Source organism: Ochotona princeps, chromosome 26, assembly GCF_030435755.1.
Source record: "Ochotona princeps isolate mOchPri1 chromosome 26, mOchPri1.hap1, whole genome shotgun sequence".
Classification (NCBI taxonomy): domain Eukaryota; kingdom Metazoa; phylum Chordata; class Mammalia; order Lagomorpha; family Ochotonidae; genus Ochotona; species Ochotona princeps.
Window position 1 is genome coordinate 27,792,536 of NC_080857.1, and position 27,831 is coordinate 27,820,366.

Here is a 27,831-nt window from a genome sequence, read left to right on the forward strand (position 1 = left end):
ATGGTCCATTCAAAAATCCAACAACAGTCAGAGGAGAGCAGAGAGCACAACAGCCACCACCGTCATTGGTAACATCAGCGTTTCTCAGTCCAGTGAAAACTCACGATCCGAAAGCAGATTTCCATAAACTTAGTGCATCACTTACTCTCAGTAATGTTATTTAAGAAGTATACCCTGGAGGAAAAATCATTGACAGAGCTACTCATGTGACAAAAACTTGGTGCTGCTTCAATGTCAAACCTCCCTCTGGGAAACTAATCATTTGCCAAGGGAAATAGGCAGAAGCAGCTGTTTTTCACTGCAGAATCAACTAGTTATCTTTCATAACTCTTTTTGAAAAGCAAATGGAGATTTAAGAACCAAGTGAAAAACATGTAAAATACATTTTGTGGCTAGGATTTGCCAGGAAAACAGCGTAAGTGCACAAAATCCAAAGATCTTACTTAAATAGAATCTGAAAGAAAAAAAAAAGCAAGCTCATATTTTAACCTATGTATCTTGTGCGTGAATGTTTGTTTCTGTCCAGTGAAGAGGTACATACATCCTTTATACTGAGTTGCACCAAAACAGGAAAATGAATTTCTCCTGAAGTGCTGCATATTCCTGTAAACAGTATCATTAGCAGCAGCATTTTGGAAGCAAATCAAGCACTCGAGGACCTCTTTACCACACCAGCAGAAAATTTTAAACATGAGTGGGTCAAGGAAGCAGGAATGAAGTGTTGGTGAATATTGGGCACTGTGAAGCCAGGAATCCAGCCACATGGAGAATAGGAAAACATAGGAGAAACACTCAAAGGCATTGCATACAATATATGCAGATTTTTATTCAAATGTAAATTTGAAAGTGAATGTTGCTATTCTGTTACTGCATAAAGAAAAGCATAACCAGGCTGCTCTACTTCCCTTTAAACACTAGGCATACAGAGAGTAGGGATGTGAAAAGCCAATTCTTTCTGCCACTATTTAATCAATTGCTCTCAGTTCTACTCAATGACATAGTCAAACTGCAAAGACCACTCAGCAGTTAATGGAGATGATGCTGGAAAAGCACTTTGAGGTCTGTCTAAGAAAGGTAGTGTAAAACCCAAGGGTGTATGGTTTTATTTCTTAATCCGAATGACTGCGCAGCCATGCTCATAAGACTCTCAGGACCTGATTAAAGGAGAATATTAATTTATTTTACAAATCCTGCCTTTTTCTGTATGGAATCATTTCTTTGCAATATTGAATCCTGAAATCATAGTAGTGTTATCCTGTGACCTCGTCTGGTCTTGTCAGGATAACCATTATACACTGTAAGGGATAAATATGTTCCTCCAGTGTTACAGCCTACACTTACAATCTGTCAAAATGTGGAGCTGAGGAGGTGTTGTGTGTTTTTTACTGTACACATCCATCACTAGCTATCACTCTTCCCACAGACAGGAAAAAGTCAACAGTGATACATGAAAGCTAAAAATAAGTGACTGAGACATTGCTCACAAGAGTTGCATGGTGGGCACAGATTTAAATGGAGGCACATTCTTCCCCTTTGTTTAGCAGCAATTTAAAGTAATTGAAATTAAGGGCTCATATCTAAAAATAAGCAAAAAGAAGCATGCATTGAATAAATACAGGAAAGTCAATTTTAACTAAAAATGTCAAGCCCATAGCCACACAACATCAATATTGTCAATGGTATGTAACCAGAATATAAGTCGTAATGCATGTTGCTACAATGGCAATGACAAAACACAGGCACTTCAAAGTTTCAACTAAAAATTTAGGGCTATTCCACATAAGATGAAAGCAATTCTTCATTCACAGGCATTCTCATGTTTATTTCCAAGAGTCCATAAAATAGACACTTACAAAGGACAATCACATACAACTTAGCAGATTCTGATCATGGAAAATAGTGCATTTTAAAAACATGGCTCTGAGAGGACATTCAAAATACACGTCTGAGTATACATAACTAAATATGGAAAAAGTGTAATCCAAAGGAACCCTCAATTGAGAAAAATAAGTCAACCCATTACTTAAATAGTTTTGTTTTGGTTTTGGTATTCTTTTCATTCTGTAAGAACTTAATATGTGGTAAATATAGCATACAAAATTTGATAGTTAAAAACTGTAAGTGCATTTATCCTAAAGGAGACAAATTGCTCAAAAACGTCAACTTCTGAACACCATTCTAGCTTCAAAATGATAAATCTAATATTATGGAAATCATAGTATAGAAATGAGATATAAAAGGTATCAATGAAATTTTTATTATATAAATGCAATTACTAAACATTTGCTTATTAGGTAAACCTTTGTTCTGATAGAGAAGATGTGAAATAAGGGGTTATGCATGACAGTGGATTTTCCTGTGACCATCAGCATTTGATTCATTTGTATCTTGGCGTTACTTGGATCACAGTAAGAAAATCCTGGTCCATACACCAAAGTGGGTGCAAATACTAACATTCAATAACTCTCTTGTGATTTCAGGCAACACAGAGGGTAAGAGAAGCTCCATTCCACAATGTGAACTAAAACTCAATAATTTTTCAGTACAAGTTAACTCATGACCAGTTGGTTCAACTAGAGTAAGTTTCCATACGGGACTCTTGGCTGTGGATGTAGATGTTTTAAATCATAATACTTAAATCTAAATCGAACCTTTGAGAAACCCAAAACCCCCACTCAGAATATTTTAGGGTGAGCAGGATTTCCATGTGAAAGCCTGAAAACCTTGCCAAGTCGCACTGACTCTGTGTCAGCAGTAAGCAAGCAGGCGGACACAGCACTCAAACACCAGTTGGCAGATCTAGGATTCCAGCAAAGTGTGCCATCTGCAGATCTGCTGGCCTTTGCTTTTCTTCATTTCCTCCCAATGGTCTTGTTCCTCCTCGCCACTGCTGTTTTGGCCCAGGGCAATCCAGCCAACCATCTCTTTACGCTTCATACTACGCCGGTTATAAATGGAAACCATCAATGTGACATCAGAGAGCTGAAAGAGGGCCACCTGGAAAACAAAGGTCTCCTTGTAGACAGGATTGGGCTGACCACGGCGAAGGGATGTCTTGCAGCGGGACATCTCTTGACCCACGGAATTGAGAAGAAAGAGTTTTCCATAGGTATCTAAGACAAAACAGAGGGAAGTGGGGTGTGAAAAAACAGTAGTGCTTTCTGCTTTGCTGCTTCTGTTCTGCTGTTTTTACAGACTGCAACTTCCTCCTTCCAAAAGATTGATTAGTATTCTTAGGCCTAGTTCTTGCTGTTGAACTAACACACCTTATATGAATGATTAAATAAGGGAGTTAGCACCTTGCAGGTCTCAAATACCATGCAGGTCATCTTCCTGCCCATTGTTGCTGTTCTAGAACCCCTACCTGTGCAGGCTGTACACAAGGGCACATCTGGGGCTGGCACTGTGGCACAGCAATTTAAATTGCCATGTGAAATGCCAGCATATTATATTGGAGTGCCTATTGGAATCCCAGTTACTCTGCCTCTGAATCAGCTCCCTGCTAATGCACCTGGAACAGCAGCAGATGATCCAACAGCTTGGGCACATTCAACTCATGTGGGAGACTCAAATGGAGTTTTGGCATCCCAGCTTTGGTCTGAACCAGTCCTGGCTATTGCCAAGATTTAGGAAGTGAACTAATGGATCATACCTCTCTCTTTCTTGCACTCTCTCTCTCTCTCACTTGCTCTTTGTGTGTTTCCATCTCTCTGTAATTCTGCATTCCAAATAAATCTTTTTTTTTAATACAAGTTCATGGAAACTGTGTGTTATGAAACTGATCACACACAGAGAAACAGAGAGGAAGATATTCCATCTGCTGGTTCACTCCCCAGATGGCTGCAATGGCCAGATTGAACTTTTCCAAAGCCAGGAACCAGGAGCTTCTTCTGGGTCTCACATGTGGGTGCAGGGTCCCAAGGCTTTGGGCAATCCTCTACTGTTTTCCCAGGCAACAAGCAGAACACTGGAAGGTAAGTGGAACAGCCAGGACATGAACCGGTGCCATTATGGGATCCCAGTGCATGAAGGGCAAGGAGTTAGTCACTAGGCCATCACGCCAGCCCAGCCAAAATCTTTAAATTCTATTTTCTACACACTTTTTCAAGTCACCTAATATATACAAGATTGGCATACATACACAATTCTTCATCTGCAGTTTATTGAATAACAATATAATACACAAAGTTTCCTGGTTTTTTTTTTCCCATAGTCAAATGGCACTTTTATGTCTGAGTTAAAGAGTCTCTTCTCATTCTCTACCTAGTCTGGATTATCTCATCCACTCCCATGGCTTCAGTAACAGATAATCCCGTATCCGTGGTCCAGACTAACTCCAAAACTCCCAAACATAGCTGAAAACAATATTTCTTTTCTTGGGCTTTCCACATAACATCTTACGCTCAAAATATTCCCAACTAGGTAAGAGCATTCACTCTTTGAATTATTCAACTCTGAAATCAGGACTTCGTCTTGGTCAAAATTGGCTTCTTTATCCAAAGTGCAACTGACCAATCCCCAAATTCTATTGACTCTTCCTCTTAAATAGCATCTAAATATTTCCACTTCTTTCCATCTCCATTGTCTCCTTAACTCATGAACCCCTTAAACTCAGTTCAGAAGTAATTTCTTGCCTATAACTACCTCCCTGGTCTCCAAGTATGATCTTTGTAAATTGCAGATATGTTCATGTCATGCTTAACATGAAAGCTAAATTTCTTGGGGTAGACCCCATTCTTTGGCCATACTTCCTTTGCACTCATGTTGCTTACTCTGTATCTATTCTATTTATTTTTATTTTTATTTGAAATGTGGAGGGACTGGAAGACACAGAGAAAGAGAAATCTTTCATCTGATGGTTCACTTTCTAAATGCCAGTTTCAGCCATAGCTAGAGCAGTAATCAGGGTGTCCACCTGGTTTCCCACAGAATGGCAAGAACCCAAGCACTTGGGCCATCATCTGTTGTTCCCAGACACATTACTAGGAAGTGGGAGTGGGCAGTGCAGGGTATGGGTGCAGGTGTCCCGAGCAGTGGCATACTTCCGTCTCGCCTATCCACCTGCTCCTTTCTCCTTCGCTCCTACACTTCTTCTTCATGTCCTCATATCTTGATTTCCACCTTCATATTACTTTATCCAGAAGTCTTTCAAGACCTGTGTTCCCCACACCCACCAACTTTTGTCCAGTTTAGCACTTACCATCTGTCAACCTCGTGGTCTGTCTAATGGAAGCGAAGACTCTCAGTTCCTCAATGGTACTGAGAATTTTTTTCATTATCCACTGTAGCTGCCCTCTTCCCAAATCCAGACCTAGAAACTACTATGATGCAGACATGCACCAAATGTATTCTGTAATGCAACTTTATGGTTAGTGAAGGAATTTAAGTTTTGCTTTTCTTTTGATCTCAAGTTCTTGAATTTATAAAATGAAGCTTAACTCTCATTTTCAACCCCTGAATATTATATGAGAATGATTAACACCACATATTATTTATATTAAATAAAGGAGGGAAACATCCAAATGTTACCAACAGAGTTCACGCTGGCAAAACTCCTGAATGGATTGTTACAAAGCACTGTTTACTAAACTGTATTTTCAGTAAAGTCACTCAATTGAGCAATTCCTTCACTTTCAATGACAACCTTTACTCCTAACTTATGTTCAGATAAATCCTTGAAACATCAAATGGTTAGGATGCTGCCCAAATTGTGTCATCCTGACCACTGTGTTCAAGGCAGGCACGGGCTTGTTAGTATTTACTGCTCACTTCCCTATGTAAGGACCAAACTTTTTAAGCTGTAAATGTGGATCTCTGTAATTTACCGTTCTCTCCAAGGGCATTGTAAGATGGGAAACAAATTACAACCTGCAGTTCTCTTTGTAATGTTGATCTTTTTTTCTATTCCAGTTTGATGTGTTATTTTATGCACTTATCTGCTGAGAAACACAAGGTGTGAAATTACACTTCAGGTGTGAAAACATCTCTCTGTCTCAGACACAGGGCTCTATCCTCTTCAAACTGTTTGATGGGAAAAGCTGTCAGAAAACCAACCACGGGGGAGTGCAATTGCGTTTCCACAGCTTTGTGGCTACACGATTCAATCCAGTCACCAAACGGCTTTGGCAATTCTGCTTCCAGTTAGCAATGGGAATTGAGTTAATCTCACAAAGACATGCTCATTTCACAAAGAAACCGTTTCAAGCTTTATCCGTGACAGGATCCCTTTCTAAATTATGAGAACTGACATGGACTACCTGTCACTAGCGAAGTGGGATTGGCTGTGTCTGACACAGCAGGAAATTATGATATAAACAACCCATGTCTGAGGACACCTAACCAAAGGAAGGCAAATGTGAGTGATTATCCCGTAATCAAAGGAGAGCTTTCATCCACAGTCATACTGTGTCTACTTTTTAATATCCAGAACAGAGCATGTGCCCAGGAAATTCTGCTCATGGGGAACAGCTGGGGATCCTGTTGTGGTGAGCTCATTTTTGTAAATATCTAATTTAAATAAACGTTGTTTTAGTTGTTTAGAAATTGAGGATAATGGCTATGGAATGACACCAAACATTGTTTTTTTCTGATGATGATTAGGAAAACTTCATGTAACTCGTAATTAGGAGACATTACCAAAAGACCAAAGGAGTCTTCGTTCCTTGGAAGGCTTGTCAGCTCCATTACTGGGCACTTTTGTCTTTCTTGCTAAAGGAAGATGCTACATGTACCAAAACGTGTGCAAGAACACAGAAAATGTTCTTCCAGAGGTACAGCATAGTATGCAGAGGTTTGTTACGCAGCCCACACAAAATGCCAGCCCATGTTTTACCAACTGGGCTACAGATTGAGGTCGGGCAGGGATTCAAAAATTCTCTGGAATGATTTTCTTTGCCCATTTAATAGTTCCTTTGCTTTGAGTTGATCAACTTATAAAATATTCTTAACATATATAACAGTAATATCACACACATCGACCTAGGATACTTAGCATTTGTCACATTTGCTCAGGATTTTTTTTATGTTTTTACTTTATCTATCCATCCATCCATCTCTTTAAGGTTTATTTATTTATTTTTATTTTAAAGACCGGTAGGGTGCGGGGCAGCACATAAACAAGAACGTCACTGGAGGTTCTCCATGCATGACGGGCAACAAATACTTGGGCCACTAACTGCTCCTCCTAGGTACACATTAACAAGATTTTGGATTTGAAGTGAATGTAGGAAACGGACCCAGACACTCTGAGATGCGATGAGAGTGTTCAAGCACTGGATTAGACATTGTGTTTGTGTTTAAGTTTCAAGCAATACATAAAACATTACAATTGCCAATTGTCCTTCACTGATCAGATCCAATTTCGCCCAAGAAAGACAATTACTACGTTGTATTTGGAGTTCATCACTTAAGTTTTTAGATTTTTACTACATAACTGAATGCAAATACATCTAAATATATTTAACAGTACTTTGCATATTAAAATAACATTTAAATGTGTACAGTTGAAATGTTTTATATCAGCACCAAAGTTTTTATATTATTTCAGTCTATATAGGCCTGTGATGCATTTATTTTATCTGCTGTGCATAAAGCTATAGTGTACTAATAATCCACAGTTCATTTATTTTCTTAATTATTGCTTAATTATTTATAATACCTAATATTTAGAAAGTTGTCAGGAAACATTTTCCTCTATTTTATATTGTGCTAATATCCAACAGTTCCTCCTAGTACATACCTAGGAGTGGATTTCTATGCTCAAACTTCAGATCCCAAATCTTTGTTTATTGCTAAAATCCCGCCCCATCCCAACCATATATGGCTTGTCACTCTGCTTTTTTACAGTAACTTTTGCAGTATATACATTTAAAATTTTCTTTAAAATTTAAAATGTGTGGAATTCCAGTGTGTGGAATCAACTTTATTAGCATGTTTCCTTACAGTTTGTGTTTTTTAAAATAAATCTTAACCGAACTCAGCAGCCTGCCACATTTCCCTTATTTTCTATGAGAGATCCTCCATCCACTGGCTCACTTCCCAAATGGCTGAAATGGCTGGAGCTGATTCAGTCTGAGACCAAAAGTCAGGAGCTTTCTCTGTGTCTGCCTATTTGGGTCTAGGGGCCCAAATTCTTGAGCCTTCCTCTGCTGCCTTCCCAGGAGACAGCATGGGGCTAGTCTGGAAGTGGAGCAGTCAAGACTCCAATAGGCATGTCCATCACCACAGCAGGAAGTTTAGTATACTGGGTCATAACACTAGGCTCTTTCTATGAATTTTAAGAATTTGTCTTTCATAATCCATCTTTAAATCAGCTAAAATTGGTATTTGTATATGGTGCAAGGTGAGAACCTCATTCTTTTTTCTATATGGAAAACATTAAATTAAGCATGGTGAATTAAGCATAATTCACTAAATTCATCAAATAAGCAATTATCTCCAGCGGTAGACACATATAACATCACATCTTTCAGACATTAAGTTTCCAGGATTACATGCCTTTCCTTCAGGGTGGTATTTATCACCACTTCATGTTTTCACATTTGCTGGCAACAATCTTTGCACTATATTTTTAAAAACTATATTTTAAGGTCTTTCTTGTTTAAGTTAATAGGGATCTGTATTTTCTCCCTGACTTTAAAGGGATTTCAGGATGAAGAATGGTTGTTAGTATAGATTTTCTTAAAAGGTCCATCACCAATTTAAGCATGTTTCCTTCTGTGTCACATATCAATTGCTGGATTTCAGCGCCATTTCTACCCTTTTAAGATCTTACCTGTGTTGAAAGAATATGAAGCCTTAAGACTACACTCTGATAAATCCCTTGCCAGTTTAGGTTCTGTTTAGTTTCCACTAATGAAAACTTCTATAGGAAAGTAGAAAGCAAGGGGGACCACAATTCTGCAAGATAGGAAACAAGCAGAAATTGAATCCTTTATCTATTGCTGCTGGGAATGGTATAATGTTGTACTTACTGCTGCAAAAAGTATAGCAAACAGTATAGCTGTTTCTTCAAAAAAAAAAAAAGCTTTTTTTTTTTAATGGGATGACCATCTGAACCAACAATTCCACTTGTGAGAATTTGCTCCCAAAGAATTAGAGGCAGGATTGAGAGAAGTATTTACAGACTTGCGTTCACAGCCTCATCATTCACAATAGGTAATACATAGAAGCAACTTACAAATTTATCCCTGGATGCCCACAGGTAAGCAAAAGGTATACACATACATAATGGGATTCCTGAAGAAGCAAAAAAATTCAAATAATTGCTACAATAGAGATAAACCCGGAGGATACTATGCTAAGTAAAATAAACCAGTCACAAAAGACACGTACTACATGAGTCCACCTACATGAGGTACTGAGAGTAGTAGAAAGTATGAAAACAGAGACAGAAGGAGGGTGGTTTCCAGGAAATGAGGGAATAGGGGTTGTTGACAATGCTGGAACTTTGCTTACAGTGTGTCAAGGATCCTTGAAACTACCCCTTCCGTGTGCTATTGGCTTAGATCATGTGGGTTTCTTTCTGGCAATGCCTGTACTTCTGGATTTCCATGAAACAGTTTTTGTGATCTTTATTTCCTAGCTTTCCAGTAGTTAAACTCCATGTTAAACAACCTCTACTCAGAATAGTTTTTATTTTCCTGACAAAATCTGACTTCCACAGAAATTGGTCACCCCAATTGCAATGTTACCATCACAAGCAAAAAGAAGAGGAGGAGGCAGCTACAATGTTGGACCCGAGATTGTTTGCCAGGTTATGATGCAACCAATATCAGAGAGCAGAGCAGTGGAGAGCCATAACCCACATTACATGATGATGAAACAGCCACCTGCTTCAACTGCAAGAAAGAACATATGCCTAATGAGTTTGTTACTCCAGGAAAACAGGCTGAAAAACAGAATGTTGTAAGTGTGTATTCAGTACCATTGCCTTTATTTGGGACAACAGGGGAGAAGATAAATATGGATTGAGACTGACCATTGTGTAAGAAAAACAAAGAAATCATGGTCCTCTTTGTGGCTGGAACAGCTGGCAGCTTCCAGGTCTCCAAAGAATGAGATGAGTTTTGCAACCAAGACCCAGGAAACTTTCTAAGTAGTGGGGTGTCTAATGCAGGTTGAGTATCAGCTTAAAGGCGTGGCTTTCCCACCAAATTGGAACTGGCTATGCCACATAATACAGTTGTGAACACTGATATACGAAAAGTGATAAATATCGCACACAATCATGGCTACAGCTGAACAGCCCCATTCAAGCAAGAAATCTCCTCTGCTGCTTCTACCTTTGTAATGGTGGTGAAGGATGCTACTTTCCACATACAATCATGTCAGGAAATGCAAAGAGCTCATCTGCTTTACTGAGAGCTTGAGGAAGAGTCACATAACTTGGACTGAGAGTCAAAGAATAAATTTCTGCTGCATTGAGCCGCTGAGATAGAAGTGTTTGTCTGCTATGGCACCACAAACTAGCCCCCCTTAACACCTCTTCTACTGCACATCTGTTAAGTTATTACTGTCACTAATTAATACTGCATTTTACTTAAAACTGCTATTTGCAACTAGTGAAATAACATTTTTTTCAAACTTAATGATCAAAAGTTTATATTTGCACCTATCACGATAATCATCTTTTCTTATAGATCAGTTAATGTGGTGAATGATACGGGCAGGTTTTCTTGATTAATATGAAATCATTCTTGCAATCGAACTGAGGACAATTTGTTGGTAATTATTACATATATTTTTTCTGATGTCTTATGATGCGAGGAGGGCCCAAACTAAGTTGCCATATCTGTATGAGAAGATGCTTGTATAATGGGGGGAAGGAAGAGACTGGGAAGCAAGAGAGATGCAAATCTAATTTGGCTTTTTTTCACAGATTCATTTTATTGGTTCATTTGATTGAGAGTGACAAAAAGATCTTATATCCACTGGTTCACTCCCAAAATGTCTGCAGCCACCAGGACTGGACCAGGCTAAAGCCAGGAGCCATGAACTCCCTGGCTTTCCAATGTTATTGTCAGGCACTCAATCACTTGGGCTATAAACCACTGCCTTTCCAGGAACATTAGCAAGAACCAGGACAGGAAGTGGAACTGCAAGGACTCAGACGAACACACCTCTATGGGGAGTGGGTGTTTCAAATGGCAACTTAATCTGCGCCACAATGCACACCCCTTTGTGGAAAGTTTTATTCTTTGTATCTACTATGACTACTGATACACTTTATTCATATTTACTGTTTTGGTTTGCATTTTCTAATTATTCTGCATTTATATTTTTTTAAAAAATTCTCTGCTTTCTACTATATTCATTGTATTCTCATTGTCATTTCCTCTAGTGATTTGAAAGTTAGGTTAAAATTGAACATATACACTGGCCTAATGTCTAAAATTAATCGGTAACTTCACCATTTTCTTTTTGTATCTCTAAATTTTTAATAGAATTCATGTTTTTGGCAAAACTGAGCAGAAGGTATAGCATTCTTCCATATCCTTCCTCCACCAACATGCAAAAGGTCTTGTATTCCCTTGATGTTAATATTTTTTGCCCCTTGAAGCATGCTATAAAACAAATCCTGCATGAGTTATTCCCATTACAATTTAACAGCATCTTCTGATGTCTCTGATATATTTTTTTTCCAATATTCAAAATCTGCGTGAAGAAACAAGTAACATAAAATTACTGTCATAACCATTTTTACATGCACAGGTCAGGGATATTAAATACATTCATAGCGTTATGTAACTGTAACCACCATCCATCTGCACAAATGTTTTTTATCTTGTAAAATCTGAAACTCTACACCCATGAAATAGTAATTCTTCATTTCCTGGAAACCACCCTCCTTCTGTCTCTGTTTTTATACTTTCTACTACTTTCAGTACCTCATGTAGGTGGACTCATGCAGTATGTGTCTTTTGTGACTGGTTTATTTTACTTAGCATAATCTCTGGGTTTATTCTAGCAATTATTTGAATTTTCTTGCTTTTTAAGGAATCCCATTATGCATGTATACCACCTTTTGCTTGTCCACCAGTAATGCATAAGGGCTCCAATGTTTCATCTTAATACTGAAAACTTGTTATTTTCTGGTTTTTGTTTTGTTTTGTTTTTTGATAGCAGCCACTGGTATATTGTGAGGTAGCATCTCCCTGCAGTTTTCATGTGTATTTCATCAATTATTAGTGGTGGTCAGAAACTTGTCATGGTCCTACTGGGAACAGTCCTTGTCCACCCTCTTGAGGAATAGTGGTTTTCCAAATTCCACTTGAAATTTTTATTCTGTAGAGGGTTAAGATTGTGATTATAAAGTAGATGGAAGGTATGTCATTGTAAAAATTAAAAATAAGAAAAGAAAGAGGGAGGCAGGAGTAAAGGTGTGAGGGTAGGATGGAGTGCATCACAATAGTATTAAAATTATGCATATGAAAAACAAAAATTGTTCCTATTGTAAATTGTAAATAGGTAAATTTTAAAAACAGAAATATGTAAGTCCTTGCCTCAGTTTAAAATCAAAATTTTTGTTTTTGAGTTTCAGTAGTTCTGTATACATATTGGATATTGATCTCTTATTAAATAAGTTATCTGTAAATATTTTCCCCTTTCTGTGAGCTATTTATACTGTTGTCTCTTGATTCAAAAAAATTTAAGTTTCATGTATGTGCCTACTTTCTTATATTGTTGCCTGTAACTCTGATGTCACTGTCAATAAATCATTACCAAATCCAACATCAAAAAGCTTTTGCCCCACGTTTTCACCAAAGGGTTTTATAGTTTTAAAGCCTTACATTTAATTTTGATCCACTGGGACTTAACTTTTCTACACAGTATTGAATATGTGTCCAATCTCATTATTTTGCCCGTGGATATCCAGCTTCTCCATGAACATTTGTTGGAAGGACTGTCTTTTTTCTCATTGAATGTACTTGGCATCTTTGTCTAAAATAATTTGCCAATATATGAGACTTTTCTTCGGCAATTTTAAGCATCTAAAATTATTTGATTTCATATCATTTCCCCATCTTTCGTATTTTTTCTGCTAGAATTTTATTCCCATTTTGATGTTGTACTTCCAGGATTATACATTTTTACTATTATCTGTTTTTGCTGTATGCAGTCCTTGTAGACACATTTATTTACATGCATATCAAATTTGTGGGTCATTATTCGTTCACACAGTTCATTACTTCCTAATTTTTTTTTTATTTCTGATATACATCATTTACTCGGTCTTTCAGTGATAATCCCTTCCCAACCTTGTGAGAAAATGTCTTTATCTTCCCTTCACTCAGAGAACAAAATATTAAATTGAATGTTTTTCTCCTAAAATTTTGATATTATCACACAATTTTGCCTCTGGCTTCTGCATTGCCATTGAAATGTCTGCTCTCCTTGTAGCTTTGTTTTGTTTTGTTTTCACACATGTTGACCGTGTTTCATGCTCTGCTTCTGTCAACTCTTCCGTTCAAATGTAATCAATATTTAAAAACATTTGTTTAGATATAACTCACATGCCATGATGCTTTTAACACTTTTTCACTTCGACCTGTTATGAGAATTCAACAAGCTAACGCAGCATTGCACCATCACATTCCTACTCAACAAGTGAGTGTTACATGTTCTTGTCAGTTGGCCACAACTAAGCAGATAGTTGCTGTAAATACACAACCATTCACTGACAAATGCACCAGGGTTTACAGAAAAGGCTGTGCAATCTGTATGTGACCATATTCATTGAGTTCTTTGCTTGCTGTATTCACTCTGTAGAACGTGTCTTCTGTGTCTCACTTATTTACACTAAGCGTGAGGTAGTTTGGTTTCTGGATTTTTTTTTCCTTTTTTTTTTGGTTTTCTTTCCTCTAGTGTCTGTTATGGTGAGTGCCTAACAAAGCTAAACGCTGCTGCTACCACGCGTTATCATTTGGGATATAAGTACCACGTGTGGCTAATCAGGCCCGTGCTGAGAAGCTGGAGAACTTGTTGTTTTTAACTACAGGTGGCATCTTCATGATAGTTTTTGACAAGACCCATTATGCATGTACGCTACGTGTACACATCGATACACAGGGCAGGAACACATCACGTAAGGAGACACAGCAAAGATAAAAATGGAGCAAAAGAACCTACAAAGAATAGCTCTTTTCTCCACGATACAGTGTGTATGTCCATAACATGAGCTTGTTAATCTCATTTAATAGGAAGGAAATGAAATTCAGAGAAGTTAAATCCAATGTTAAGGCCATGTAATAATTGGATCACAGGCCTATGATAAGAACAGAATAGAGCTGTTAAATTGCTATTGAACTGCTTTCCCATGAATCCAAATTCAAAAGATGATCACATTTTCTGATTCTTCATTCTAACTTTCCCAAGAGCACTTTAAATGCACATCAGGATTTCAGAAGTCTCACACACTGTCCATCATCTCTGCACTTGAACCCAATCAGGCACAGACCTGGAGCTGATCTGCCACCACAGATTTGTAGACTCATCTATACCGTTTTGTAAAGATCGACAGTACTACATATTTGGGCACCTCCAATTTCATAGAATATGGAACTAATAAAATATATTTTGGTGCAAAAGTATTGAAATTCATACACAATGTATACATAATGCATACTTCATTGTTTTGAAGTATGCTCTTCCTATGCATGGATTTCAAATTTTTTTCTCACTAAAATGAACATTTTTAAAATTTTACCTTCTACAAACTTTTTGAAGTATCCTTACACGTTACAGAAGGGTTAAATCTAGCTAAAGAACAAATGCATTATCTCACTTGGTAAATGTTTTCTGGTGATAGCATATAACATCCACTCTCTACTATTTTCAAGAATACAATGTATTATTAAATATAGTCACCTTGCTGTACCATAGATCTCTTAGAATTTATTTCTTCTAACTGTAATTATGTATCTTCTCATCACTCTTTTCCTTGTACCATCCCAGCTTCTGATGACTATCATTATGCTCTCCAATTCCATGAGACCAACTGTTTTTAGATCGGCATGAGTGAGACTGTGCAAAATTCATGTGTCTGTGTCTGGCTTATTTCTCTTTACATAATGTCCTCTAGTCTGTGTCATTATATTAGGCAGATTCTCATTACTGTAACAAATGACTGAGAGGAGCTACTTATAAAGAAAGGTTTATGGCGGTTCATTGTTTTAAAAGTACATAGTCCAGGCCCCAGTACAATGACTTAGCAGTTAAATCCTTGCCTTGTGTGTGCCAGGATCCATATGGGTGTCTGTTCATGTTCCACTTCCCATCCAGCTCCCAGCCTGTGGCCTGAGAAAGCAGTGGCAGATGGCCTACGGCCTTGTAATCCTGTACCCACTTTGCAGACCCAGAAGAAGCTCCTGGTTCCTGGCTATGGATGGGCTCAACTCCAGCTGTGGTGGCAGCTTGGGGAGGGAACCAGCAGACAGAAGATCTTTCTCTCTGCTTTTCTTTCTGTAAATACATCTTTCCAATAAAAATTAAAAAAAAAATCTTTAAAAAGGAACATAGTCCAATGCTGGTGGTTCATCTGTGCATGGTGAGGATGGTGGAAGGTAGAGTGTGAGCAGAGGATGGTGCGAGCAAGCAGAGAGAAGCAGCACACACACCTGGTCCAAGTGGGCTCTGTTTAGAGAGCTCTCATGGCTGCATCACCAGGTTTCACACCAGCAACCTCACGGAATCAAATCCCCTCCCAAAGCCCTCACCTTCAGATACCAGAACTGGATTCAATTCCCACTCTTTCTTCATTAACCAATTAACAAGATTTTGGGGACCTTTAGCATAATGACCTGCCAGGGAATGCACAAACTAATATCAAACCATTTTAACAAGTGCTGAGGTATATCGTTTATATAGTGTTTCTAATTATAATATTTACAATAAAAACAAACTGCAACTGTGTATGTCAGATGATTAGAAAAATAGTCACAGTTTGAAATGAAACTGTCCAGACAATATCTTCGCCCAGAGTGAATGCAGTTGATGAAGAACAATATAGAAAAATACAGGTCCAGCTGTCTGGTATCTGTCCTATGTATTCTGTCTAAAATAGGGCCAGGAAAACATGAATGGTTATTTACAAAAATTGTATTGCCAATCACAGATGTTAAAGATTGTTTTTTTTTAATTACTCATTTCACCCAGATGACCTACTACAAACTAGATTACCTTGCTTCCCTGTTTTATAATTAAAAGACTGAAATAAAGGCCCATAGAGTGACCAGCTCAATTCTTAAATTGTTTTTATTTTGCTCTATTCACTTGTTCACCTATCCATGCTATTCATCCATCTTTACTCTTCACTCCTATACATGTCAGCACGCATTTTGCCAACTAGAGTTAATTATTTTATGGCTTTTTAAAAGGTAGAATTTGCATGCAGTAAGTGTTCAATATTTAGTACCATTTAGTTATATTTGATAAACACATACATCCATTTAACCCACATTCCTTTCAACACAAACAACATTTCCACCACAGGCAGAGCAGTCCCTCCTTCCTCACCCAGTATATTTTGGCACCAATACCACTTATGGAACAATCACCCCTCTGCTTTTTTTCTTATATAGCTGAGTTATGCTAACTGCAGAACTTTCTATCATTAGAATAACGCAGTAGGTAATCAGTTTTTTAGTTTCCTTTGTATGGTTGAATGCCTGCATTTATTATTTTTGCTGAATAATATTATATTACATAAATATATCTTATTTATTCATTCTGTTACAGATGAACAGTTTTTACCCAGTTTTTACCATTATGAGTTAAGCTGATATAAATATTTTCCTGTAGGTTCAGTTTTTCTTTTAACTACGCTTAATGCCAAAGAGCAGAACAGCTGGATTCCCAGTGCATGTAGCTGTAAAAGAAGCGTTCCGGTCTTTTTCCAAAGTGGGTGCTACACTTTACACTTCCGCCAAGAATGCCTTCTCTGTATCATCACCAGCATGCAGCACAGTTTTTGAGATGGTCATGCCAGGGTTGTGCAATGGAGATGCCAGTTGGTGCCGGAGAACATTCTCATCTCTACAATTGCTCCCACTAGATCCTGTTCACCAAATTAGCCTTGCCTCGTGGACCCTATCTCCCAACAATTTCAGCACAGAATTAATTTGGGGCAGTGGGCAATTTTGGAGTAGTCCAATAAGTCTTATTGGATTACTTCATGTAAGAGCCCAAAAGAAAGGACCTCCATCTAGTATTTGTACAATTCTACATTCCTGCCTAGTAAGAAAATCTTAAGTATGAGAACCAAACACTTCTATGTCAAGTAGATGAATCCAAAATTTTATTTTATTCCACTATGAACCTGGAAGCAAAAGATTCTCACTAGTAAGATATCAAACTTTAACAATATTCTAGGGGAAACAAGTTTCCAAGATAGAGGCCCAAGGACTTGGCGTTCTGGACTTCCCAAGAACCATTCTTTGCAGGAGCACAACCACACCATAAGGCAGGAATGATATTCCCATTTTCCCAAGGAAGTTACTGCACCTGAGCTAAGAGTCTCAAGCACAGGTTATGTGACCCTTGCTTAGATAAGGGAATTCAAATTGCTTGTGAAAAATGGAATTAAAAAGATAGGCAGGTACTTGACATATTGGTTAAGATGCCAGCTTGAATGCCCACATCCTATATTAAGAGAACATGGGTTTCAGTTCGGATTTTACTTCCAATCTCAGCTTCCTGGTACTGCACACCCATGGAAGCAGCAGTTGATAGATCAAGTATTTGGGTTCCTGACACCCAGACTGAGAAATGTAGAATTAGTTTCATATTCCTGGCTTCAGCTTGGCTTAAGCTTCATGGCTGGGCATTTGGGGAGTCCAATGGACATGGAAGATAGCCCTTGTCCTAACTGTGTTTCTGTTTCTCTCTCTACCTTTCAAACACATAAAGCTAAATTTTAAAAACAGGTTATTTTTACTGAAAAACATTTTGAAATCGATGTGAATTTTTTTTTTTTTACATTGTGCATTTTCCATGAACTTTTTGACTTCTTGTGTTCAAAGTTTTCAAGCCTCTTTTTTACCAAAATAAGCTTATCCTTTACTTCTACCTTTTGTGATCCTTTGAAATACCTTCAAATTCCTTACACATGGCTTTGCCCTCACAGGCAGTTCTCCCTGGAAACTCTGATGCAGAGAGCTGCATCAACAGCTTCCATTATAAGTGTCCAATAGCGCCCTTGGCACGCTTCCACACCATAACCGACTCACAGCTCCATTCATAGCCTTCCTTCGTCCTCTCATTCTTCCACCTTGTCCAATTAATTAATAAAACTCTTGCTTTCTCGTCCCACTTCTCTTTGACTCTTCCACATGGGAACTTAAAACTGTATCTTACACTTATCAGCCAACAGTCAGAGCACTACTATTGCCATAATGAAGTAAGACATTATGAAGAATTGAAGCTGATAACATTTTAAGCCCTGAAAGTACCAAGAAGTCCCTTTCAGAATCCCCACAAAAGATCCTTCGACTTCCTTACCCCTGCTAATTAAACTGGCTTTTCCTCAAGCACCACCACAAAAAAACTTTCTGTCATCACTATTGGGCTTCTATTATAATTAAGAGCTTCACGACAGCATTGTTTTCTCCTACTTTGGTGGCAAAAATACAGTATGCAAGCTACATTTATGCTACATGCAATGCTATGTTGATGGCAAATCCTATCCTAAATGCCACACTATCAAATCTCTGGAAAAAATCATTTTGCAAATTAGCACTTGCCTTTTGCTTCCTCTTCAATTTTAAGTATTCATTATAAGAATTTCCTTTCGGGCACCTTAGATTAACAGGCAGGTATTTATGAATCTCATCCCATCCTCCCCATCATAGCTCTGTATGTATTATTTCCAACTGTGAAGTAGTTGTTGCCATGACTCCCCTCTTACACATGAGGAAATCAAAGCTTCAGAACAGTTTAGTAACTCACACCTACTAAGTAGTAGAGCCTGAATTCACACCTGGGTTTTTATGGCTGACAACATATTCTTCCCAACTATCCTGCTATACTGCTCTCTACACTGGCTGACTCCACCTAACATTCAGTGGAAAACTCCCCAGCATGAACTAGAATAGGCCATGCCTGTGTGAGTTGCATCCCCACAACTCTGATTCTTCACCACCTTTCTAAAAGTTCTTAGCTATCACCTAGTCTCAGGAAAGTAGGAAAAGAGACTAGCAGAAGCTCTGAAGAAGAAATACATTCCTACCTCTAGGAAATTCAGATCTATTTTGGAAAACAAAGCCATATGCAGCAAAGAGAATATAGTTGTGCAATTAATAATCAGTATCTATTTTGTATTCTGAATTGCTGTCACCTGGATCTTATTATTGACAGGAAATTGTTTATGCACCTGCTCCACCAGCTTTAACAAAATGTGAATAATGAGTGATGAGATAGCTCTACACAATGAAGGCTTTGTGGTATGCAGCACAATTAAGGACAAGAAAGAGAGGGGGAGGGAGAGAGAGGGAGAGAGAAATAGAGAGAAGAGAGAGATAAACCTAGATTTGATATTAATTGCAGAACCTGGCTGTTCACAGGCTGTTGAAACATGAGGCCAGATTCCATGGACTCTTTCATCTGTTACACTTGCATTGACTTTGCCTTTCTTTCCACAAGACTTTGGCGCCATGATAGACAAGATCATTTGCCCTCCATTCAACATTGTTCTGACTCTCTTGCAGCTAGATTTCCAGATACAAACAAGGTTTCTCAGATTAGATGCATATTTATGAGGTTCAGGAGTGAAAATTGAGGTACAAATCATCTTCCTGCCCCTTTTAAAGTTTTTGTGCAGGCAAGCAGAATCATTTAAGCCATGGTGAGCTAACTTTGATGGTATTATTCTAATGTTCAACCCAAGGCATGATTTTGACAATGTGTCTTGAATCCAATCTGCAGAATGTTGGGGTGCTTATTGAGTTCCTTCTCCCAGCAGTGATGGTAGAAGTGCTGACTTCTCTGGTGAGTTGGCCATTGCCTCAGATCTGCCTAGAAACAACTTCCCTATCCATATAGTAGTCACTAGCATTGCTTGTGAGTTCACCATGTGTTAGACACTAACATCATTTTGGTTAAGCCCAAAAAACAACACCATGAAGGCAGGTAATATTATCTATTGTTCTTCAGATGAGTTAATTGGGATTTAGAAAAGCTGAAAAAACTGTACAAAATCAGTTAATGGGTAAGAAACACAGCCACACTTAAATCCCACTACTGCCTCATTCCAAAGTGGAACTCTGGCCCTTTATAGTTGAGAGCCTGAGATATATTAACAGATCTTAATTGTCCATACACATTATGTTGGACAGAAGATGCCTTAATTTTTCCTTAAACAATACAGGCACATTGGCCAGTCTATTTTGTGTCAAGATGCAGCTAGATATCAAAGCAGTGTTCAATTTAATTAAACTGGAAACCATTAAGGAACCCAGAGGTGTAACTTTGTAAGCATTTGCCTAAGGCATACCAAGATCATTTTTACAGTAAGAAGTGAATAAGTAAGGTGAAAGCAGTCACAGCTTCTACTGGCTTCTGCAAGGACTTGGAGAGGGAGGGGGAAGACACTTACCAGGCGCTCGGTGAACAGCAAGGTTTCGGAAATGGCTGCCTTTGATCATTTCCACAGATAATCGCCCCGTTGTGGCACTGTAGGACAGCCCCAGTAGTAGCTCTGGCGCCCCTCCATGAGCCAGCAACTGCGTGGATGAAGCGCTATCACTGTGAGAAACAGCAGATGGGCTGAGCAGAGACGCTCGACCCTGGGAGGGAAGAACAACAAAGACCTCATTGGCCACACTGCACTACTTGATTTTAGAGAAAGCCGATATTATGTTTGTTGAAATTGTGACCCAACTTCACTGACTGCCAAGCATGACTGTGGGCGCACTCAGTGTGAATTACAATGGGCCCAGGGAGTACCGTCAGATGAGATCCCCATTTTTCCTCCTAGAGCTATCTCCAATCAGTATTTCCTCTATACAGACAAAACGCACAGAAATGTTATTACTGGTGTAAATCAAACCTTTTAAGATACATGGAGAGCTAATAATACCTTTAATAGAGACCAAGATTCCCTCCTGTGTAATTTGGGCTGGCGCATTTCTAGGAACCCAGATCACAGACTTGCCTGTTTTCTTGTTTTTGTTTTCTTCCTGATGAATGTGGCTACACAGGGGCATTTTGTTGTAACTATCAAAAGGGTGAACCACTAGGCACCCACCACCACATGGAATATTTGGCTCCTAATTTGCTGTTTAAGGTTATTTTGTCAGATCATATATTTTACCTACCCCCTGCAAAAAAAAAAAAAAAAAAAAAAGGACTGACTGAACATGAACACTTTCCACTTTTTTTTCAGCTCTTTAATAAAGAGATCAACATGGATTTTTAATCTTAGTGACTAACAGGAACCAGGTGAGAGCCCAAGCTGTCATGGGGATTCACGTGCATGCTTCCCCTAAGCACTCATCTTTATACACCAAGCAAATGGAAGGAAAATAAACGCATGGGGGACCCTGATTCTCCCTGAGAAGCCAGAGCGGGGATCAGACTACAGCAGGCCAGCCTTTGTCCCTGTAACACCATCTCCCCCATCAGCAACAACTGCACTGAACTTTGCTTAAATCTTTCTGCTTAACATCTGAAACCATTTCCTCGGATCTCTTATGAGGAACCCAATAAATCAAACCAAGGAAGGGAAGTGGATGTCCTACACTTGTGGGAAAAGGTGTTCTTTTATAAAATCCTGTGCGTCTTTAGAGAACCCTGGGATTTTATGGAATATAACTGGTAAACAGGTCTAGGAGGTTCTGAGAGGTGCCTTACAACCCCTGCAACCCAGAAGATAGAAACCCAGCAATGAGATGTTTGCTCACATCAGGGGAGGGCCACACCCAGCCCTGCACTTCCGCAGAGGTGCCTGCCACTGCATTGCCTGCCTCTCCCGTCAAGTCCACAGGTCCATCCGAGTCCACAAGAATCTCCCAGTCCCCAGGGACTGTGGTTTATAGGACCCTCCATCCATGATGCATAGCCTGATCCCTGGCATGCAGTCATGGTGAAAAAGTAACGGATGAATGAAAGCATCTTGACCTTCAAAGCTTTTTTACACTGGCTTGTTTTCCCAATTCAGTTCTTTGTATTGAGTACGTGGTAAAGGGCTTGGTGCAGAGAAATATCATTTTGATCATATGAGAGAACTTTAAAGAGTTGATGAAAAACACAAGTAAAGTTTTTTCAGAGGAAAAAATGTTGAGACCCATACAGTCTTTTTCATGATACATATTTTCATTGAACTTTTAGAAAAGCCCTCATGTGTGGTTTTCAAAACTTTTTGCACTAAAACAGATTCTTAATTACATTTTTATGATCTTTCTGAAGCAGCTTAAGCCTATTCTTGTGCTGTGTTGAGCAGGGCCCCTTATGACTTGAATTTTCTGTATTTCATGATTTCAGATTACTTGACTTAAAGTTCCAGGAAAAGATGAGTATTTGGACAGAGGTAGGGCATCATCTGGCTGATGCTTCACAGGGCTTGTTCAGGAATCCACGCTAGAAATAATATGCAAGGAGCAAACACAGAAGCAGGGAGACCACAAGCAGAAGTCACTTTAAGAAGAAATCAAGGTTCTGGTTATACCTGAAAACATAGCTAAAATGATTAAAGGTGTACAGAAGAGACGCCACCAGTGATGACTGGAAGGATGATGCTCCTTTAGACAAGACGGGAAAGTTGTAGCCAGGATGGATGAAAGCAGGCAAAACTAGGGATTTCAAGTTTGGAGAGGATAATTTTGGGAAAAGATTAGAAATTCAAGTCAATGGATCTACTGTCCTCCAACCTTTCTGGCTCCCTTGTCTTCCTCAAACGTACCCAGCCTCTTCTCACCTCCAAATACCTGTAGGTGCCAGTCCCTCTCCTGGAATCCTTGTCCATTGCTTACCACCTATCCTGTGTCCCGGCTTTCTTGGATTCTTTCACCGCCTCAAAGAAACCTTGTTTGAACCTCTACACAGACAGCAGTCTACAGCTCTCTTTTTTTTGCTGACATCGCACTGAGCTCCTCTAGTTGAATGTAAACTCCCCGTGGGCTATGAGATCACCTACTTAGTTCTTTCATTTATGTGCATCACCCACACAGTACTTGACAGTAAGTCTCTTGGATAAAATAAACAAACAAAAATACTGGCCCAATAGCTCCAGACAGATAACCTGGTTCTTGTATGGTTTCTAAAAAGGAGACTCTCACACTATGACATATAACCCACAGAACATAGTACACAGATCATCTTGCAGATGTAAAAGCTTAGTGTCTTTCTTTGAAACTGGAGCAGCCAAAAGAATGAGGTATTTGGTAAAAGTGGGAAGTTGCAGTCATATTAAAGTCTCAGAAGTGGCTGGGGTTCATGGCTGCTCTTGGAGCCTACTTTGGCCTGCTCTTAGGGACCTTGCCATGAGAATCCAATCTCAGGGATTCATCAGAATGCATAACAGGGGTGAAAGGAGTAGCACCACTTGGCAATTGAGCAGTTGTGCAGCAACCTGTCCTGGAGTTGCATGCCATCAACCAACTGCTGTCATTTTCTATAATGTACAGGGAATCCATCTATTACATTACCAGAGAGATAGGTGCGAAATACCCATTGACCATGAAGCACAAAGCATGACTTATCAAGATGAGGAGAGCCAAATGGAAAACTAAATTAAGGTCTCTGAATTCACAGGCTGAAAGTACTAAATCAAGGGTTTGACAATCTCAGGTCTTTGAACACACAGTTTCATTAGCAGTACCATTTAACATACTCACACTTATATTACTTCTTGGCTCCAGAGCCAGAGTCACTTTCATTTCCCCTTCGGCGAGGTGCAGGTGGCTGAGATGGAATAATTTCTCTCCCATCATTCTCTCTTGGGTCATCTTGCGGGCAGCGTACAGGCGGAAGCGCACAGCACAGCCAGCCACATCTTGGGGTTCTAGCTTGGAGAAAATGATCTTCTCCTCGAAGATGGGGTTGGGCCCTCGTTGTACTCGTGTCCTGCTCCTCTGTTTCTTACCAGGCAGTAGTACTACATGAACTTGCCAGGAGTTTACACCACTTCGTTCCTTACCTGGCAGACCCTGTGCTCTCACAATTGTCACTCTGAGCTTCTGTGTCACAGACCTGTACTCAAAGAGGACATCCAGGTCACCACACTTTGAGATGGGCTCTGAGATTCCAGATGGCACCTGCAGACTGATTCCATCGTGTTCCTGCTGCCAGCAAAGGAAAACGTTAGGTATGGAAATGAAGTTAATGTCCCTCCATGCTACAAGAACTACCAGGCCTTCTTTAACTTCCAGCACATTCCTTTCTTCATTGGAAAGCATTGCCTACTGGCCTATACCTGTGTTAGACTGTAAATTCTTTGTGGGCATACTGAACCCTTATGAATATATTTGCAATGAAAAAACAAAGCTTTTCAAAGTGTTTTCACGTACCATTGCCTCTCAAAAAGCACAATTGCCCACTCTCATGGAAGCCAACTGAGATGCTGTGCCTAAAACTAAGTCAACCATGAATTCATCAATAGATGCCTTTTCCAGGAGTTTCTTGGAAAAATCAGTGAGCCTGGGCCTGTTTTTCGATCAGAACCTTGTAAAGACCAGAAGCCTAATGTGGGGTTGGGAGGTTTTTCAATGTGATTGGGACAAAAGGTTTAGAAATGAGCTTCCCAAATGTGGCTCCAAATCAGCTAAGGATTGATCAGTGGGTATAGCATAAGACATGAAAGTCAGAATTTAGAGGAAGTTTGCATGGGATACAGAAGTCACTGGCCTAAGATCAGCCTTGGAGGAGCAAGGGCTTATAACAGCTTCCCAAGCAGCAGCTAACTACTAGCTGGAGCTCCTGTATTAAATTACTAACTCCACCACTGAGCACATTTTAGCTCTGGCAAAAGTGTCCAGCATATCTCACTGTGGCTGAAAAATGGGCATTCATATCCTTATGCGATAGGATAGTGTTGTGAAGTTTTGACAGATATGCAAAGACTAGGCTCAGATAAGACTCTAAAAACACCTACAAGTTCTCCCACCAGGAGTTGGTGCTACCTATGAATATTTTCAAGAACACCCGTGCCTTTGCAAAATATAGCCCATATCTGATAATTTCACTGCAAAAACTGAGCTGAACTGCATTTACTATGATGATCTGTCCCATCAAGTAACAATGGCTACATAATTTCATTTTTCCTCTGAAGGTAAGACTGACACCTATAATGCCACTACACAAATTCATGTTGTAAATCAATTCTTGTTCACATAGCTGAACTCCAGACTTTGTACATTTGTGGATCTCTTCAGATGTTTTAACAAAATGCTTCAGAACATGCATTCATCAGCAAAACTTTCCCACAGTTCCAGGTGAAAGTACATAGTTGGAAATACACATCTTAAGGTAGCTCTAGACCATGGAAAAGGTATTTTTTAAAATCCTTTCCACTTTGTTTTTCTTAGCAATAAAACAGGAATGATACCTACTGTACAGGGTTGCTATGAAAAGTAGGGAACTTGACATATAGTAGATATCTAGCAAATGCCCTTTGCTTTTGAGGTTTAAATTAGCCTGCCAAGAAAATCTAGAATTCTCATAAAGTAAGACAAGCCTCTGGTACCCCTTTTTCTGAGCATGCAATCGTGTGTATGTTTCTATTCAGATACTTAGCTTCAAGTGACAAAAGTGGTTGCTATAGAGATTTATGAATACAACGAAGTAGTGTATATGTAATATTAGAAGCAAGTCTCCAAGGAGTTAGGCCAAGTGAAAAAAAAAAAAAAACTCCCTTCTCTTTCCTTAAAATTCTATTTAAGTCTATTCTTGATCATCTCTACTGTTTGCCTGGTCATAAGTAATGACAGCTAACATTCATTAAACCATTCCATATGCCAAGTATTATACCACATTCTGTATAGATTATAAAAAACAGCACTTCTTGTTTCATCTTTCCCTGGCAGGCATAACATATCTGAGTTCTAAGTGGTTTCATCTTGGCATAACCTAATATAGTTTTACCTCCCACCCTTATGACATAATTCGCAGCTCGATTGGCCTCTGTTGATGCCAAGCAATACAAAGCTACAGAACTCTGCCTGGCATTATGTATGCAAAGTCCAGCATGTGTAGGGGTTAATGCCCCATTAAGTAAGCTTTGTCTCCTTGGACAGATTCCTGAGATTACTTTCTATAGCTTCCTGAAGTGCAGCCCCAGGAGCTCTAGCAATTAGTCATACAAATGGCGGCCAACTCGGTCACACATTTTCATATTAAATCTTCCATTCTCTCTGCTTCACTCCCCTTGTCTCTCAATCTTGTACCTTGGAATTGCCCTCGCTTTCACAGTATGGTGCAACAAGTTTGCATTGGGCTCTGCTCCTTTGGGGAACCTAAGAAACATGATCTTTTTTTTTTTTTAAGTGGACATTGTATCTTCATTTTGTAGGGGAGGAGACTAAAGCTTGGTAGAGCTGAATAATCCAACACTCTCTTTTCTGCATGTCAAGATTATATTCTCAGCCAGAATCCATAATCTGACGTCTGAGTCCACCGCCTGCCTTAAGCAGTATTAAATACTCAACATCCAAACCTTATGCTGAGCCATGGGGTCCCCTTTCTTCTCCCATAAACACTTTTACTATTGTTATGTAATATGTATATACAGTAAGTAAGATGAAGGCAGAACACAGAAATCGAGAATGGAAAACACACACTACTACTTTGAGTTTCATACCCTTTAGACTCTTGCTCTTACTAGTAGTTGATCACCCGTTTGTTATCAAGTTCAATATCCTAGAGAATGAGGAACTCTCTATTCATCTACTGAATAAATGTGCACTCCACTGGCAGGGTTCTAGGGGGAGTCGGCAGAGTTCTTCAGTAACTGCCCCAAGTACTTTAAAGGAGGTGTGGCTCCAGGCAACAGCTACACTCTGGATATGTCCATCTAAGCTGTAGCTCACGAGCACCAAGCTTTTTTATCCCTTCCTGGGGTTGATATGAGACAAAGATTTGGGAAGGCTGGTATTTTCATAGCAATTAATTATTTCAACACACATTACCTATTACCAGGCAACCAAAGGAGCTCCTCGTGTGGGTACTGTTAATCCTGTTGACCTTCCTGTGAGGTAGAAATCTCTTCATTCTTATCCCCATTTGGCAGATTTTAATTAACTTCTCAAGGCCAACCAATTAATCAGTGGAAAGTAGAGTTGAAAAGTGGGACACCTGCCTCCCAGAGTGCTCAGACTCTCTCCCCACCCTCCCATCCTCTCCCCTGCCAAGCCCTGTGCCTGCAGCCTTGAAAAACCTGTCAGCCTAACAAGTGTCTGCACTGTGCGGCCAGCTTCCTTCTGAGGCTAGGATATCCTGAGCTTCAATATCCTGGGTCTGTCTTGAAGACAGGAACACTTGCATGAAATTGTCAAAACTCACGTAGGTTTAAAGATTTTCTGTCAAATTGAAAGGCTGTTTCAGTGAGATAGTGTTGATGTCATTTGTGTGGCCCAAAGGAAACAGACCCACAATATGTACTCAGTTCCAGATAGTCAGGGGAAGACAAGGTTCTTAATACAGCCAAGAGGCAGATAAATCAATTCTTAAAAGGCAAGCTTAGCCTGCAAAGCAGGCAGTTACGGGAAATGCCTCCGAGTTGGAGCTCAAGATCTTGTGTAGGAGCACCAAATTACAGTTTTCATCTCAAAATAGATAGGAGGTTGAATGGAGCACCCGGAGATGTCTGGGTATTTTTGGAGTCTGGGAACATTCAGTACCCTC

The 27,831-nt window shown here is 39.3% G+C and overlaps 1 protein-coding gene across 1 annotated transcript in view; it reads right to left on the minus strand.

The window, feature by feature from the left end:
- Positions 1-2,612: 2,612 nt before the first annotated feature.
- Positions 2,613-27,831, minus strand: part of SYT16 (synaptotagmin 16) — an 85,942-nt gene continuing 60,723 nt past the window's right edge. Inside the window, exons 4-6 of the mRNA XM_058655308.1 lie at positions 23,829-24,272; positions 20,591-20,780; positions 2,613-3,113 (exon numbers count right to left, since the gene is read on the minus strand). Coding sequence (XP_058511291.1) covers positions 2,800-3,113; positions 20,591-20,780; positions 23,829-24,272 — 948 coding nt within the window. The 3' untranslated portion in view covers positions 2,613-2,799. The remainder of the gene's footprint in view (positions 3,114-20,590; positions 20,781-23,828; positions 24,273-27,831) is intronic.